This window comes from Oncorhynchus keta, chromosome 23 (genome assembly GCF_023373465.1).
Source record: "Oncorhynchus keta strain PuntledgeMale-10-30-2019 chromosome 23, Oket_V2, whole genome shotgun sequence".
Taxonomy (NCBI): Eukaryota; Metazoa; Chordata; class Actinopteri; order Salmoniformes; family Salmonidae; genus Oncorhynchus; species Oncorhynchus keta.
This window is the reverse complement of record NC_068443.1, coordinates 44,947,125-44,964,241: the sequence shown is the minus strand read 5'-3', so window position 1 is coordinate 44,964,241 and position 17,117 is coordinate 44,947,125. Positions and strand designations below refer to the sequence as shown.

Below are 17,117 nucleotides of genomic sequence, written 5' to 3'. Positions count from 1 at the left end.
TGAACATTGTTTTAGGCTACATATGTTAATGTGGACTATTTCTAGCACGATAGATTAAAGTTATTGTTATGATATTTATGTTCGCGCTGATTCAGGAACACAATGGTAGGAATTAACGGAGCAGGGCTTGAGTCATTGATAAGTCATGGTCTCAATACGACCTTGAAATGCGTGGACCGAGTCCAGGAGCCAAGATGATTTGGATGGACTCCGTCATTCCTGTAGAGTATCTTCTGTTACCAGAAGGTGTCAAAGTTATCAATAAAAGTGACTCCAGCAGAGCAACAGTAGTCTTTTAGCCAGATGTGTAATACCAGTATCTTGCTGAATATTTTCACACCCGCGGCCCAACGATGGTACCGGATCTGAAATAATTGGCGCATTTTGGAATCTTTCAGTGCTAGAATCTGTTCTTTGAAATACATTTTCAGAAGTGCCGAGCTAGCCCTCCTAATTTCGTTTGACCCCACATGGACTACAACAGCGTCAGCTCCCATCAGCTGTCGTAGAATGGTCGGAAGCAGCCTTGTAATGTCCTGTACTCATGCTCCAGAATAGCACAGGTTTTTTTCCCCGGGAACCAGATGTTTCTTACCATAGAACTGCCGATGACAACAGCTGGTGCAATGGCTGAGGAGGTCCAGCTGTTCTTTCGCCTGTAGAGGAAATGTAATTACCTACTATGTTGTTTAATTAGACAGACATCCTATGCTGTTTTTACTGAGAGAATTGTCCATTGATATGTTAGCATTTTGCTGACACAGGCTTGTCTTGTGTGACTTAGTAATAAGTCTGGGCGTACAGATAAGAGCTGTTTGGGTCCGACTGCAATATGTGACATCTTGTTTTTACAATCTACAGGAACTGAGATGTGTGGAAACACGCAGGAAGGAACAGACAATGGTGGCAACGTCAGCTATCTTAATCTGCACAGACAAGCTAAAATCAGCTTTTACACACCATGTTCCATCCCTGTTTCCACCCATCTGATAAAATGCCACAGACAAAATATGTTGTACGTTTTCTACAAGACGAGAGAGATAACTCTGTTCGTTGGGCTTTCCTAACGATGCACTGTTGAGTGGTTGTTATTGATTGCTTCATTTTTGCAAATCTTATAATAAAGTTGTTTTGAAGAATAGTCTCTCCTTTTTTTTAGAATTACCATAACACTGCTCGAGAGGTTTCGCAAACCGATGGACGCTAGCCAGCTGTAGTATCAACCATGAATGATAAATGGCCCGGAGTTTCAGACAGCCTCACGGTCTGATGAGGGTGGGAGGTCTGAGGATCTGAACCTGAGGTAGAAGCCACCGGGGAGGGAGACAGAACTGAGGACGAAGGCACAGGTACCTCCGGATCCGATCTCGAATCGGAAACCCCCAGAGAAGAAGGCTCCAGAACTTCTGGATCCAGGGCTAGTCTGTGTCCAGTCCAGGCTTAACATCACAAAGGAGGACACTGTTTTTGAGTGCCACAGCGAGTGACATGACATCTCCATGGCTGGTTGGAAGGATCAAGAACATCCACCAAGTCATCCAGGACCTACTAACACCTTTCTCCTTTTAGGATCCCTGCAGAGTACCGGCCAGTCGGATGTGGAGAGCCAACACAGCGGTGACACTTCCACCGGAGAAAGAAAATGTAGGCAGGCATGGATTACCCAGTAGCTTGTGTAGGTTGGCTAGGTTGGCTACTTGTTTGCTAAGAGTAGCCACTGTAGTCCTCTGCAAGAAAACAGTTGCTACGTTGAACGTCCGGCGGTCCACATTGTCCCGGAATTAAGCTAAATAAATAAACAGCTCCTGCAGTGTTGGAAGCATTTGTTAATGTCCACAGAGGCCAACCGGGCCTCCGAGTCTCTCCACTTGACATGGAACTCACAACTTGTCCTAGAGAGAACCACACGGCTATTAAAAACGCGAGTCCACACACAATTAATTGGAATTTTTTGTTAAATTCACAATGTGAAAAATGAATGGAGGTGTAGAGTAGTATAACTCAGGCAAGTAAAACACGCTTTACACACACCTGGGAAGTAAGACTATTGGGCTACAGAAATGCTTGATGACCGACAAGGCGAGTGAATACAATTATGATTTTGTTCCCATTTCCATTTCAAAGTTTTAGAATAAAAAAATTTTGAAATAAAACCTGGATTTAATTTAAAATCCCTAAAATAAAATGTGCTTAATAAGTCACATAATAAATGGCCTTGTATGTGTACAGATCCAATTATCTGTATGGTCCCTCAGTTGAGCAGTGAATGTCAAACACAGATTCAACCACAAAGACCAGGCCTCGCAAAGAAGGGCACCTGTGGGTTGATGGGTAAAAACAACAAGCTGACATTGAATATCCATTTATCAATACACCCTGTCACTACAAAGATACAGGTGTCCTTCCTAACTCAGTTGCCGGAGAGGAAGGAAAATGCTCAGGGATTTCAACATGAGGCCAATGGTGACTTTAAAACAGTTACTGAGTTTAATGGCTGAGATAGGCGAAAACTGAGGATGGATCAATAACACAGTAGGTACCCAGCAATACTAACCGAATTGACAGAGTGAAAATAAAGCCTGTGTAGAATATAAAAAAATATTCCAAAACATGCACCCTGTTTGCACAAGGCACTAAAGTAGTACTGCAAAAAAATGTGTCAAAGCAATTCACTTTTTTTGGTCCTGAATACAAAGTGTTATGTTTGGGGCAAATCCAATACAAAACATTACTGAGTACCACTCTCCATATTTCAAGAAATGGCTTCATGTTATGGGTATGCTTTAAATCGTTAAGGACTGGGGAGTTTTTCAGGATAAAAAAAACAGGATGGAGCTAAGCACTGGCAAAATCCTAGAGGAAACCCTGGTTCAGTATGCTTTCCAACAGACACTGGGAGACGAATTCACCTTTCAGCAGGACAATAACCTAATAACACTGGAGTTGTTTACCAAGAAGACAGTAAAAGTCCCTGAGTGGCCGAGTTACAGTTTTGACTTAAATCTACTTGAACATCTATGGCAAGACTTGAAAACGGTTGTCTAGCAATGATCAAAAACCAATTTGACAGAAGACTGTTTTAAAGAATAATGGGCAAATATTGTACAATCTAGGTGTGCCAAAGCTCTGAGACTTACCCAGAAAGACTCACGGCTGTTATTACTGTGAAAGGTGATTCTTACATGTATTGACTCATTCAAGGGTTTTTCTTTATTTTTACTATTTTCTACATTGTACATTGTAGAACAAAATTATGAAATAAAACATATGGAATCATGTAATAACCAAAAAAAGTGTTAAACAAATCAAAATGTTATATTTGACATTCTTCAAAGTAGGCGCCCAGCTTTGCACACTATTGGAATTCTCTCAACCAGCTTCATGAGGTAGTCACCTGGAATGTACTTCAATTAACAAGTGTGCCTTGTTAAAAGTTAATTTGTGGAATTTCTTTCCTCAATGTGTTTGAAACAATCAATTGTGTTGTAACAAGGTACGGGTGGTATACAGAAGATAGCATTAACTTGGTCTTTTACCAATGCCAGTACAGGGACATGGTGTAGTCGCAATTCAATGGCTCAGACACGAGACGGATGTGGCAGGGTCTACAGGAAATCATTGACTACAAAAAGAAAGCCAGCTACGTCACGGACAGCAAAGTCACGCTTCCAGACAGACTAAACACAATCTTTTGCCCGCTTTGAGGATAACAAATTGCCCCCCCCCCCCCTTCTCCATGGATGATGTAAAAACGTGTTAACCCTTGCAAAGCCGCGTCCTCAGAGGATGCGCAGACCTGCTAGCTGGTCAGACATATTCAATCGCTCCCTATCCCAGTCTGCTGTCCCCACATGCTTCAAGATGGCTACCATTGTTCTTGTACCCGAGAAGGCAAAGATAACTGAACTGAACTAAATGACTATCACCCGTATCACTCACTTCTGTCATCATGAAGTGCTTTAAGAGACTAGTCAAGGATAATATCACCTCCACCTTACCGACCACCCTAGACCCACTTCCATACCGTCCCAACAGGTCCACAAACGAAGCAATCGCCATCACACTGCACGAGCCCAACTTCGCCAAACGGGGCATGGGTCAGTCATGGTGTTCTTTGGGGGGCCGCACAGCCCTCCATGTGCTCGCCAGAGGTAGCCTGACTGCCATTAGGTACCGAGATGAGATCCTCAGACCCCTTGTGAGACCATATGCTGGTGTGGTTGGTCCTGGCTTACTCCTAATGCAAGACAATGCTAGACCTCATGTGGCTGGAGTGTGTCAGTAGTTCCTGCAAGAGGAAGGCATTGATGCTATGGACTGGCCCGCCCGTTCCCCAGACCTGAATCCAATTGAGCACATCTGGGACATCATTTCTCGCTCCATCCACCAACGCCACGTTGCACCACAGACTGTCCTAGAGTTGGCGGATGCTTTAGTCCAGGTCTGGGAGGAGATCCCTCAGGAGACCATCCGCCACCTCATCAGGAGCATGCTCAGGCGTTGTAGGGAGGTCATACAGGCACGTGGAGGCCACACACACTACTGAGCCTCATTTTGACTTGTTTTAAGGACATTACAAAGTTGGATCAGCCTGTAGTGTGGTTTTCCAATTTAATTTTGAGTGTGTCTGCAAATCCAGACCTCCATGGGTTGACAAATTTGATTTCCATTGATAATTTTTTTTTTTTTTTATATATTATTTTTACCTTTATTTAACCAGGCAAGTCAGTTAAGAACAAATTCTTATTTTTAATGACGGCCTGGGAACAGTGGGTTAACTGCCTGTTCAGGGGCAGAACGACAGATTTGTACCGTGTCACCTGAAATGTGATAGTACTATGAAAGCTTGCTGATGAGACTATGTTGGCGAGCAAATAAACCGCCTCTACCCTCCGCACTGTTGGCAAAAGTGGTCACCAGAGAACAAACTGGATGAGATGAGCTCCGTTTGAGACTATCCTATCAAACCTGAAGAACTGTAATGTTCTGTTTCACGGAGTCATGGCTGAACTAGGACATGGATAATATACATCGCACTGGCTTTTCCATGCACCGGCAAGACCGGTCAGCAGAGCCTCAGGTAAGATTGGGGGATCTCTGTTAACAACAGCTTGAAGTCTCGAGGTTTAACTCACCGGAGTTAGAATACCTCATGATAAGCTGCAGACCATACTACTTCCCAAGAGTGTTTTCATCTATATTTTCCATAGCCGTCTATTTACCACCAGAAACCGATGCTGGCACAAAGACTGCAGTCAAAGAGCTGTATAAGGACCTAAGCAAACAAGAAGAGGCACACCCAGAAGTGGCAGGTGATTTAAATACAAGGAAACTGAAATCTGTTTTACCTCATTTTTACCATCATGTCACCTGCGCAACTAGAGGCAACAAAATTCTATATCATCTTTACTCCTTAAACAAAAATGCAGCTTAGGCTCTCCCTCCGTCCTTCTGACAAATGTGACCATAACTCTTATCCTCCTGATTCCTGCTTACAATCAAAAACTCAAACATGAAGTATCAGTAACGCTCAATGACAGAAGTGGTCCGATTAAGCAGATGCTAAGCAACAGGGCTGTTTCACTAGCACAGACTGGAATATGTTTCAGAATTCATCCGAGTTTACCACATCAGTCACCAACTTCATTAATAAGTTAATTGACGACATCATCCCCAGTGACCTTATGTACATATCTAAACCAAAAGCTATGGATTACAGGCAACATCCGCACTGAGCTAAAGGCTAAAGCTGCTGCTTTCAAGAAGCAGGACACTAATCCGGAAGCTTATAAGAAATCCCACTATGACCTCAGACAAGGCATCAAACAGGCAAAGCTTCAATAAAGGACCAAGATCTAATCCTACTGTGCCGGCTCTGATGCTCATCAGATGTGATAGGGGTTGCAAACTATCACAGATTACAAAGGGAAACCCAGCCACGAACTGCCCAGTGAGGGGAGCCTACCAGACGAGCTAAATGCCATCTATGCTCGCTTTGAGGCAAGCAACACTGAACCATGCATGAGAGCACCAGCTGTTCCGGACGACTGTGTGATCTCCCTCTCCGAAGCCGATGCGAGTTAACCTGTTTAATTAAAGGTCTAACATTTACAAGGCCACAGGGCCAGACGGATTACCAGGACGCGTACTCAGAGCGCTGACCAGCCGGCAAGTGTCTTCCCTGACATTTTCAACCTCTCTGCGATCTGTAATACCTACATGTTTCAAGCAGACCAACACAATCCCTGTGCCTAAGAATGCCAAGGTAACCTGTCTAAATGACTATCTTAGCCATGAAATGAGTAGTGTGTACGGCCCTGTACATCACTGGGGCCAAGCTCCCTACCATCTAGGACCTCTATACCAGGCGGTGTCAGAGGAAGGCCTGAAGGATTGTCAAAGACACTAGCCACCCAAGTCATTCTCTGCTACCGCAAAGCAAGCAGCACTGATGCACCAAGTCTGGAACCAACAGGACCCTGAACAGCTTCTACCCCAAAGCCATAAGACTCCATAATAGTTAAACAAATGGCTATCTGCATTCACCCTTTTTGCATGATCTCTTTTGACTCATTACATACACTGCTGCTACAGTTTATTAACTATCCTGTAGCCTAGTCACTTTACCCCTACCTATATGTACATACAGTATGTTTAGCCTTACTTGAAAAAGAAAGAAAGCGTTAAGTAAATGTTAAGGTTTCCCTTTACTGGGAGTAAAGGGCCTAACCCGAACCATGAAAAACATCCACAGACCATTATTCCTACTCCACCAAACTTTACAGTTGGTACTTTGCATTTGGGCAGATAGCGTTCTCCTGGCATCCGCCAACCCAGACTTGTCCGTCGGACTACCAGATGGAGAAGCATAATTCATCACTGCAGAAGACGCATTTCCTCTGCTCCAGAGTCCAATGGGGGTGAGCTTTACACCACTCCAGCCAACGCTTGGCATTACGCATGGTGATCTTAGCTTTGTGTGCGGCTGCATGGCCATGGAAACCCATTTCTTGAAGTGCCCAATGAACAGTTACTTCCAGAGGCAGTTTGGAACTCGGTAACGAGTGTTGCAATTGAGGACAGACGATTTTTACGTGCTATGGACTTCAGCACTTGGCGTTCCGGGTCTGAGAGGCTGTGTGGCCTACCATTTTGAGACGTTTCCACTTCACAATAACAGCACTTGCAGTTGACGGGGGCAGCTCTAGCAGGGAAGAAATTTGACGAACTGGCTTGTTGGAAAGGTGCCATCCTATGACGGTGCCATGTTGAAAGTCAATGAGCTCATCAGTAAGGCCATTCTACTGCCAATGTTTGTCGATTTCATTCACCGGTCAGCAATGGGTGTGGCTGAAATAGCCAAATCTGATCATTTGAAGGGGTATCCACATACACTATATATACAAAAGTATCAATGCGGGCTCAGCTTTGCTTTTCCCTTTAACTGTGACAATAAATAACAAGTTCTCGAGTCTTCCTTCTTCATTAAAGAGTGAAATGTGATCACTCTAAAAAGCCTTTCCACAAAAACTTTCAATTGCCTGATATAAAAATATAAAAATTCCACTGTTTATGCTCGATTACCAAGAATACCATTCTTGTTAAAAGGTCCAATTAAGTACTGTGATTTCTTTTTGACAATTTGTATTGAAAACAGAAGAAAAACAAAGCTTCTTAGCAATTTCTCAAGCAATAATTTTGCTAGGACTGTCTGGGAGTGGTCTATGTGGAGAAGGGAAAACTGAAAACGAGTTGTTATTGGCAGAGAGGTTTGGAACTCTTTGTTATTGGTCGACTAACTCATTTATCGCCTGTGACCAGGGTGGCAATGCAAATAAATGCTAAATGATTGAGCAGTTGTTGACTGCACTGGGCCTTTAACCATATAAACCAGACAGTGTTTTAAAATTCTAATGTCCTTCACTTTGTATTGTGGAGATGTTTGTGTTCATCCAAACATTGAATAGGTGACTTCTCCATTAGAATTGTGTCTGGGGGTTTTAGAATTGGTCATTCATGTCGTAGCTGAATTTCACACTGAGGCAATTCAAGCTAAGTGTGCTGTTGCCCAAGGGCACAACAAGAGCATGCCCCATTTAAGATTAGGACCTGCTATGCATACTAGCCTATTTTGTGAAATACTGCCATTACAGGACTTGACACTGATTCTAGATCAGCCTGGAAGGCAAGCTTGAACCCACATGGAATTAGAACTTGTAAACTATACAAGTATAAGCTATCAGTGGATTCCAAGCAAGTAATAACGATTTCAGCAAAAACAATTGTAAATGTAACAAGACACAAATGACAATAAATATTCATATTCATCCATGAAAGCTAATGTTGGAGCTCCTGTTCAAATCTATCAGATTCACCAGTGTGATAGGACCACTTCTACGAGTATCATAAAGGCATGTGAAAAATCGCTCAATCAGGAAGCACATTGGGAGGTGATGAAGCCGTGATGCTCCATCAATGACAGTAGAATTAAGATTCAAACTTGAGACTTTGAAACAACTCCCGATTTATGTTCTCAGTCGGTGTGTACCACAGTGTTCCGCATGTGTGATCTAAGATATATATATATATATACACACCCCTTCAAAATAGTGGATTTGGCCACACCCGCTGCTGACAGGTGTATTTAAATAAAAATAAAAATTGTAATAAATTAGCACACAGCCATGCAATCTCCATAGTCAAACATTGGCCATAGAATGGCCTTACTGGTGTATAGCTCGCCGCCATAGGACTCTGGAGCATTGGAAATGCACTTTCAGGAGTGATGAATCACGCTTCACCATCTGGCAGTCTGACAGACTGGGTTTGGAGGATGACAGGAAAACGCTACCTGCCCCAATGCATAGTGCCAACTGTATAGTTTGGGGAGGAGGAATAATGGTCTGGGGCTATTTTTCATGGTTCGGGCTACAGCATACAATGACATTCTAGACGATTATGTGCTTCCAACTTTGTGGCAACTGTTTGGGCATGGCCCTTTTCTGCTTCAGTATGACAATGCCCTGGTGCTTAAGGCGAGGTCCAGACAGAAATGGTTTGTTGAGAGCGGTGTGGGAGAACTTGACTGGCCTGCACATCGGTATGGATGTCCCTCCAGCCACCTCTCCCTGTCCAGGTCAATCAATTGCCTGGTCACAGCTGGACCACCGCGGCCCCCCCTCCGCTGGGCTCTCTGGATCAGAGTCCCTTTGGTTGTTGTGGCACGCAGTCAGTCAGTGTTAAAGCAGCTCAGGTCTGTGGCTCTGGCCTCAAATTCAGCTTCGAGACACGACAGAGACCTGATAATTCCAGCCATTGTGATAGGGAGTTCGATGGCGAGGCATATATCTGTACCTGGGGCAAAGACTTTGTTTTCCTGGGGCAAAAGTTTAGGGTATCACCAGGTTGCTTCCCGAGGCTGTGCGTCAGTCACCGGGGGCTGAAACTGTCATGGTTCGTGTGGGGTCGAATGACATTATGAAGGGCAGCTCAGAACAGCTGAAGATGGATTGTAAAGAACTGATTGTTCACTACTTGACACCAACAAACGCCCTATAATATCTGGCACTCTGCATTCCCTAAATCATGGCATTTAACAGTTTAACAGTTCAGACTTTTGGCTCTCCATAACTGCCTACGAGACTATTCATAGCATTGTTGAGACAATGACTTATCAATGACCCAAGCCCAACTCAGTTAATCTCTACCATTGTGTCGCTGAGTTGTCATAATGCTTCAGCAAATGTACATTATCCCAGGGGCGCTGGAAGATAATGTAAGTAACCTAATTAATGTCCCTTACTGTCCTGAATGCCTCTGCTGATCCTACAGCTATCATATGCAGTAATCATATGCCTATGAACCAGAGTTATACTGTTAGCACTGAGGGGGTGTAAAATACAGTATATACATGTGATATGAGTAAAGTAAGATATGTAAACATTATTAAAGTGGCATTGTATAAAGTGACTAGTGATCCATTTATTAAAGTGGCCAGTGATTGGGTCTCAATGTAGGCGGCAGCCTTTCTGAGTTAGTGATTGCTATTTAGCAGTCTGATGGCTTTGAGATAGAAGCGGTTTCTCTGTCCCAGCTTTGACGCACCTGTACTGACCTCGCCTTCTGGATGGTAGCAGTGTGAACAGGCAGTGGCTCGGGTGGTTGTTGTCCTTAATGATCCTTTTGGTCTTCCTGTTATATCGGGTGCTGTAGGTGTCATGGAGGGCAGGTAGTTTGCCCCCAGGGATGTGTTGTACAGACCACACTACCCTCTGGAGAGCATTGCCGTTGTGGACAGAGCAGTTGCCGTACCAGGCTGTGAAACAGCCAGACAGGATGCTCTCGATTGTTGCATCTCTAAATGTTTGTCAGGGTTTTGACAAGCCACATTTCTTCAGTCTCCTGAGGTTGAAGAAGCGCTGTTGCGCCTTCTTCACCACACTGTCTGTGTGGGTGGACCATTTCCATGTCTGTGATGTGTACGCCGAGGAACTTCAAACTTTCCACCTTCTCCACTGCTGTCCCATCGATGTGGATAGGGGGGTGCTCGCTCTGCTGTTTCCTGAAGACTACAATCATATCCTTTGTTTTGTTGATGTTGAGTGAGAGGTTGTTTTCCTGACACCACACTCAGAGTGCCCTCACCTCCTCCCTGTAGGCTGTCTCATCATTGTTGGTAATCAAGCCCACTGCTGTTGTGTCGTCTGCAAACTTGATGATTGAGTTGGATGCTTACATGGCCACGCAGTCGTGGGTGAACAGGGAGTACAGGAGTGGGCTGAGCACTCACCCTTGTGGGGCCCCAGTGTTGAGAGTCAGCGAAGTGGAGATGTTGTTTCCTACCTTCTCCACCTGGGGCGCGCCGTCAGAAAGTCCAGGAACCAATTGCACAGGGTGGGGTTGAGACCCAGGTACTGTCGTTTCAGCAGCCAACAAGTGCTCAGCGTATGTAGGAACTACTTCAAGACTCTTGGAAAAGCATTCCGGGTGAAGCTGTCATCAAGGCAAAGGGTGGCTATTTGAAGAATCTCAGATATAAAAATATATTTTATAGGTTTAATACTTTTTTGGGTTACTACATGATTCCATGTGTTATTTCATTGTTTTGATGTCTTCACTATAATAGTAGAATTATAGTGAAGACATGGAATCATGTAGTAACCCAAAAAAAGTATTAAGCCTATAAAAATATATTTTATATTTGAGGCTTGATTACCAACAATGATCAGACAGCCAACAGGGAGGAGATGAGTAACCTCTTCTGCCAGGACGCCTTTCATAAAGATTAGTGACACGTCCAATACGTCGCCAACCAGACTGACAGGAACCTCTGACTCGATGTAATACAGCCACCACCCGCTGGGATTCTGTGCTGTATCACCACATCTCTCTACAACACACACACTCATACTCTCTAGCCATTATGTGGCAGCATCCGCACTCGTAGCAGTTTTTGTCACCACTACGCCGACCCTCTAGCTGATGCGCTTCAGGCGGCATATCTGTGTTGTTACTGCAACGAGAACAAACTCTTTGATCTGGGGCGATGATCGGCTCCAACAGGAACGGCTTCAGTAAGTTTATTGGCTCCCTATCTAATGTTATTTCATTCGCTGTTATAAACTCATCTTCGGACTCGGAGCGACTCAGTAAATTCAGCCATTTTTTGGGAGTTCCAAACTTTTCCCTCCTGCCAGTGACGTAACAACGCCAATATGGTGATTAACATTAGCTGGAGTCCTAGTGATTCCATTCCTCTTTAACAGCATTCTCAACAAGGCAGGTCCTACAGGCCCTAATTTTGTCACACCTGGACTACTGTTCAGTCATGGTGTCAGGTGCCACAAAGAGGGGTTTAGCAAAATTACAATCATTGCTCCCATTCCATTGGCGTGGCTTAGCGGGTTGACGGAGCAAGGAGTCTGGTTAGCCAGGCAACCGATTCCATCCACCACAACCTCAAACTGTTAGTGGTGGAGACTTGGGCAACATCCCAACTGACACCCTATTCCCTACGTAGTGCACTACTTTTGCCTAACCCTATGGACCCTGTTCAAAAGAAGTGCACTACATAGGGAATAAAGTGCCATTTTAGATGCAGCCTCTGAGAGGCAAGGGTTTCATTATGGAGGGAATGAAGCGGACACTCCCACTGCAAAATCTTCTTTTGTTTCAGTGAACATATGTTACTAATAAGAAGCCCTGTAAACCCTACAATTACACAATCCTGCTCTGAACTGGTTTACAAGATCAGCACCCTTAAAAAACTGAGCTGGGCAGAAGGACTTGAACACACACAAACTACACAGATGCTCGCATATACAGTGCCTTCAGAAAGAAATTACACCCCTTGACTTTTTAAAAATGTTGTCGTGTTAGAGCCTACATTTTTTTATTAATTAAAAAGAGGTTTCGTGTCAAGGATTCAAACCCTTTGTTATGTCAGGCCTAAATAAATTCAGGAGTAAATATTTGCTTAAAAAGGCTAATAATAAGTTGCATGGACTCACTCTGTGTGCAATAATGGTCTTGAACATGATTTTTGAACAAATAACTTGTCCCTGTACCCCACACATACACTGTATTCAGACCCCTCATCAATATACACACAATAACCCATAATGATCATGTGAAAACAGGTTGAGACACCAAACTCAGGGAGGTCCAATTTGTAAGTCGCTCTGGATAAGAGCGTCTGCTAAATGACTTAAATGTAATGTAAATGTCCAATTTGTAAGTCGCTCTGGATAAGAGCGTCTGCTAAATGACTTAAATGTAATGTAAATGTGAGCAAGAAGCCAATGGCCAATGGTCACTGACAGAGCTCCAGCGTTCCTTCATGAAAGGACAACCATCTGTGCAGCACTCCACCAATCAGGCCTTTATGGTAGAGTGGCCAGACGGAAGCCACTCCTCAGTAAAAGGCACTTGACAGCCCACTTGGAGTTTGCCAAAAGTCACCTAAAAGACTCTCAGACCATGAGAAACAAGTAAAAGACAACACGCTTGGAGTCTCTGGTCTGAAGAAAACAAGATTGAACTCTGAAACATGACCCGCCTAACCGGGCGGTTGTGGCACAGCCTTAAACGCCACTCGATAGGCCCATGGATTCATTGTGTGAATTGTTTGCCCTTAGATCTTTTTATTTTGGTTACATACATTTCTGTTAATGCATGTATTAGTTAGTCATTTAGCATTCTCAGAGAAACGTTGTTTGCCGAGTTCAGTACCTGCTACACTTGTGAGAAACAAGTTTGCCTAAGCAGAGAAATAGATGCACTTCCTCAATCAAGAAAGCTAAATCTAGCTACTTTATATCTTAGACTGCTGGAGATCCTTCAATTTTGGAAAATAGTTGATAGTTGCACTGAAGTGTGAAAACTCCTCTCCTTCCCTGCGTAAGCAAGTTGTCAAAATCTGGTATCATTCATGAGAAAAAAATATATTTATATTTGAAAGAAATGGTGGTTGAACTGACCCTGGTCAGCTAATCGACTGCCTGTGTATTTGAGTCTGTGTATATTTTTAAAACAAACATATACTTTCCAATTGTATTAAAATATTGAACAACTTGTCTTTTCAAATCAAATATAAATCGGAATACTTAGTTTGAATATATGTGATAACAATTGAGATATTTGAACCGAGGTCTGTTATACATACGTACATTGGATGGTGCCCTTCATCATTATTTACATTTACATTTTACATTTAAGTCATTTAGCAGACGCTCTTATCCAGAGCGACTTACAAATTGGTGCATTACCTTATGACATCCAGGTAACATGGGTCACAAATATTCACTAGAAGTTTACTGCATTTCCATTGAGCCAAATGGAGGCTGGGAGAGGAAAGAACAGTCAACTCAATGACTAGGGTCAATTAAACCACTATTTCTTTCAAATAAAAAGCCTACAGAGCTAAATGCTAATTAAAAGCATCACTTATCATTTTTTTTCTCAGTAATGATGCCAGAGACTGAGACAACGTGCTTAGGCAGGGAAGTGTAGGAATTGACACACTTCAGTGCATTAACTTTCCAAAATTTTGACGGATCACCAGCAGAGTGAGATGGAACTAGAAAGTAGCTTGATTTAGCTTTCTTAATTGAGGAAGTACATCCATTTCACAATTGCCTGAAATGCTGCCAGTCAGCAATCAGCACCAGCAGTCCATTTTCCTCATAATTCCCTTTACTTGTGTACTTACTGACAACAGTAAACATCCGGATATACATTCGGTGGCACAAACTACAAAATATTAAACTCTTCCATTAATAGCACTAGTTCCTCCAGAGCTTTCTTCCTACTTTTTCTGGCCAATTCCCATTATAATGTTGGTCTATAAGCCACTGCTTTGCTCTCAGAAGCTTGCTTGGGCTAAAACCTCTGTTAATAATCTAAATCAAATCAAATTTATTTATATAGCCCTTCGTACATCAGCTGATATCTCAAAGTGCTGTACAGAAACCCAGCCTAAAACCCCAAACAGCAAACAATGCAGGTGTAAAAGCACTCTGTTGTAATGAAATTCTACGATTAATACAAATATAGTTTTGAAACAAATGTAATTGATTTGGACACGAGGCCTAGGGTGTTAGCTGGGAGTGTATTACTATGCATAGGCTAGCTGCAACTGCATTTATGTGTAGCAATGAATAAGTTGTTTAGTTTGGGTAGTGAAATAGAACAGCTCATTTGCCTTTACTGATATGGCATTTTGTTCCATTTATGTGTGGTCGCTTGGAAAGGGTGAAGAATTAGGTTCGCAGTGCATCGGTCTATGATGAAAATGCTTAATGTTTAATGTGATGGGGAAAAGGCAATTCTGAGGTTCATGAATAAAACATGTGTACCAGGTTATTCCAACACTCTCCAGTGAGTTAGCTACAGTAGAGTCCTCTTTAAATCTCCATGCACGAGAAGAAAAAAGACAATCGTCCTCTTAAATTGTTAATATATAACAGAACGGATGTTCCAGCATAGGCTAACGGCAAGAGCTGCTGTGCATTTTTTTTTCTACATGAAAGGTTGATGACAGAATTGAGATAGAGGGACACAAACTGGCCAGGGCGGTGTTCCATTCTTCGATTATTTCCAATATGCTACATCTGAGTGACAGGCATTAGGCTACATATCTGACAGTTGAAATAGGACATAATCTCCGCGTTTTTAGATGAGCTATTCAATGGCCCATTCCTATGTATACAGAGAGCAACATATACTATAGCCTACTAGGGGAGCGCATTAAAACTTAAGGTATTTCTTATCCGAGACATGTTTGCATAGGATATTTAAACATTGACACCATTCACAACCCGTGCGTAAACATAAGCAAAATATACGGGCAGCATCATATTTTGAACACCCTTACCTGTGCAGTCTTTTCCTTTCCCTTTGCATTCGCCACTTTGTAGGTAGGATGCCAATGATCCAGGCAATGAAGCGATAGCCACGAAGCAGAGGAACGCCAAGGAATAAGCAGCCAAAGGTCCGGGCAAGCGACCAGGTCGCAAGCTTCCAACCATGATGAAAAGGATGGAGACGATAACCAAACAAGGCTACTGTCACAGAATGTATCCAAAATTAAGTCACTTCGACAACTTTTTTACGAATATATTGATGGGTAAATTGTGTTGAATGAAAGAGCACAGCATAGAAGCAAGGACGCATGCACGAAGGAACACGCACTATGACAACGGGACGCGATGCAAAAATAATATAGCGGTATTGTTAGATGCAGAGCACACAATTCTGAAGGCTCTTTACTCCAAATAAACGAGGTGGTCATCTATGAAACCTCGGTGGCTGACGAAATTCCCAAAGACGACAACAGAAGCAGCAACAGCATCCTCGTAGTCCGTCCTTCCAACACGCTCTGGGTCGTTTTATGATTTATCTGACGCCCCGGATTTAACACCGAGGCAAATCCCCCCTTTTAAAACAACACCTCGCTTGAATCTTCCTTTGAATCAATGTAAGTAGCCCTACACTCCCGGTACGTTTCCGTTCATAAAACCAAATCTGGTTTCAATAACCGGGAATTAAAGAGAAAAGGCGCCGGATGCGAAACAGCCACAGCAGCTACAACAAAGAGATTTTGAGAGAATAGTCACGTGAGAGGATGCCCCCCTTCCTAGCCCTTTTGGGTGAACTATCCCTTTAATAGCTCTCCTGGAGTGACTGTCCCTACTCATTGGCAGTGAACAGCTAAAACAGATGTGAAATCTCTACTCTGGGAAGGGATTTTTCACTGTTTCGTATCGGTTGCCTGCAGTGAACAACTTGAAGAAAATGATGGGCTGCAGGTCTTATTTTCTTCTGTTTGTTCATGTTGTTCCCACACCACATTTGCATCGAATGGTGATTTCCACAGTGTGTTGAAGACAGTCTTGGGTAAAAGAGTACACTCTTACAGGCTGACTACAAGGTTCACGCCGCGTGCGCGAGCATTGCAAAATAAATTAAGAAATCTATGTTAAACAATTATTGCACCCACACAGCTTGCGCGCGCCAACGAATGTCTGCGTTGCCAAGGGCTAAAATAGAAGTCAGTTCTATTTCTGACGCAGATCGCACTGCAAGTCCTGCCTCTCCCATCTCCTCATTGGTTTATAGAAGCAGGTACCCACGTGCCATCTCCTCATTGGTTATACCCACGTGGGTGACCTTAAGACGAACGAGGTCAGTGGCGGTAAATCACCTAATTTATGAAAGTTGCCAATCGCAATATAAAGTCAAGAGAAGATAAAGCCTGGAAGGAAGAGAGATGACTAGAAACGATTCGGTTGGCCGTTTTATGTGTGGATTAATTGGAGGAGTAGAGGACCTTGTGCATTTCAGGTAAAATAACACCTCAATGTTTATATCCCAGGACAAATTAGCTAGCAACAGCAAGGTAGCTAAATAGGACAAATTAGCTAGCAAGTGCAAGCTAACTAGCTGAATTGCCATACATTTTTATGCTTTTCGGCCTGTCCCCAAAATAATACAATTGGTTCAGAGTTTGTTTTGATATTTTAACCTGCGTGTCGTGATCGTGTTTGCTTTGGGGGGACAAAATAGATTTATGCGCGATGGTGCACGAGCGCAGCCGGTTTGGGTTCCGTGTTCGGAAG

The 17,117-nt window shown here is 43.2% G+C and overlaps 1 protein-coding gene across 2 annotated transcripts in view; it reads right to left on the bottom strand.

The window, feature by feature from the left end:
* The window catches only part of tmeff1a (transmembrane protein with EGF-like and two follistatin-like domains 1a), an 86,752-nt gene extending 70,637 nt beyond the window's left edge, over positions 1-16,115 (bottom strand). The window contains exon 1 of one of the 2 annotated variants that reach the window (XM_052477308.1): positions 15,374-16,115. In XM_052477308.1, the coding sequence (XP_052333268.1) occupies positions 15,374-15,527 (154 nt within the window). In that variant the 5' untranslated portion in view covers positions 15,528-16,115. The remainder of the gene's footprint in view (positions 1-15,373) is intronic. The other variant, XM_035800627.2, reaches the window with a different exon arrangement.
* Positions 16,116-17,117: the final 1,002 nt, after the last annotated feature.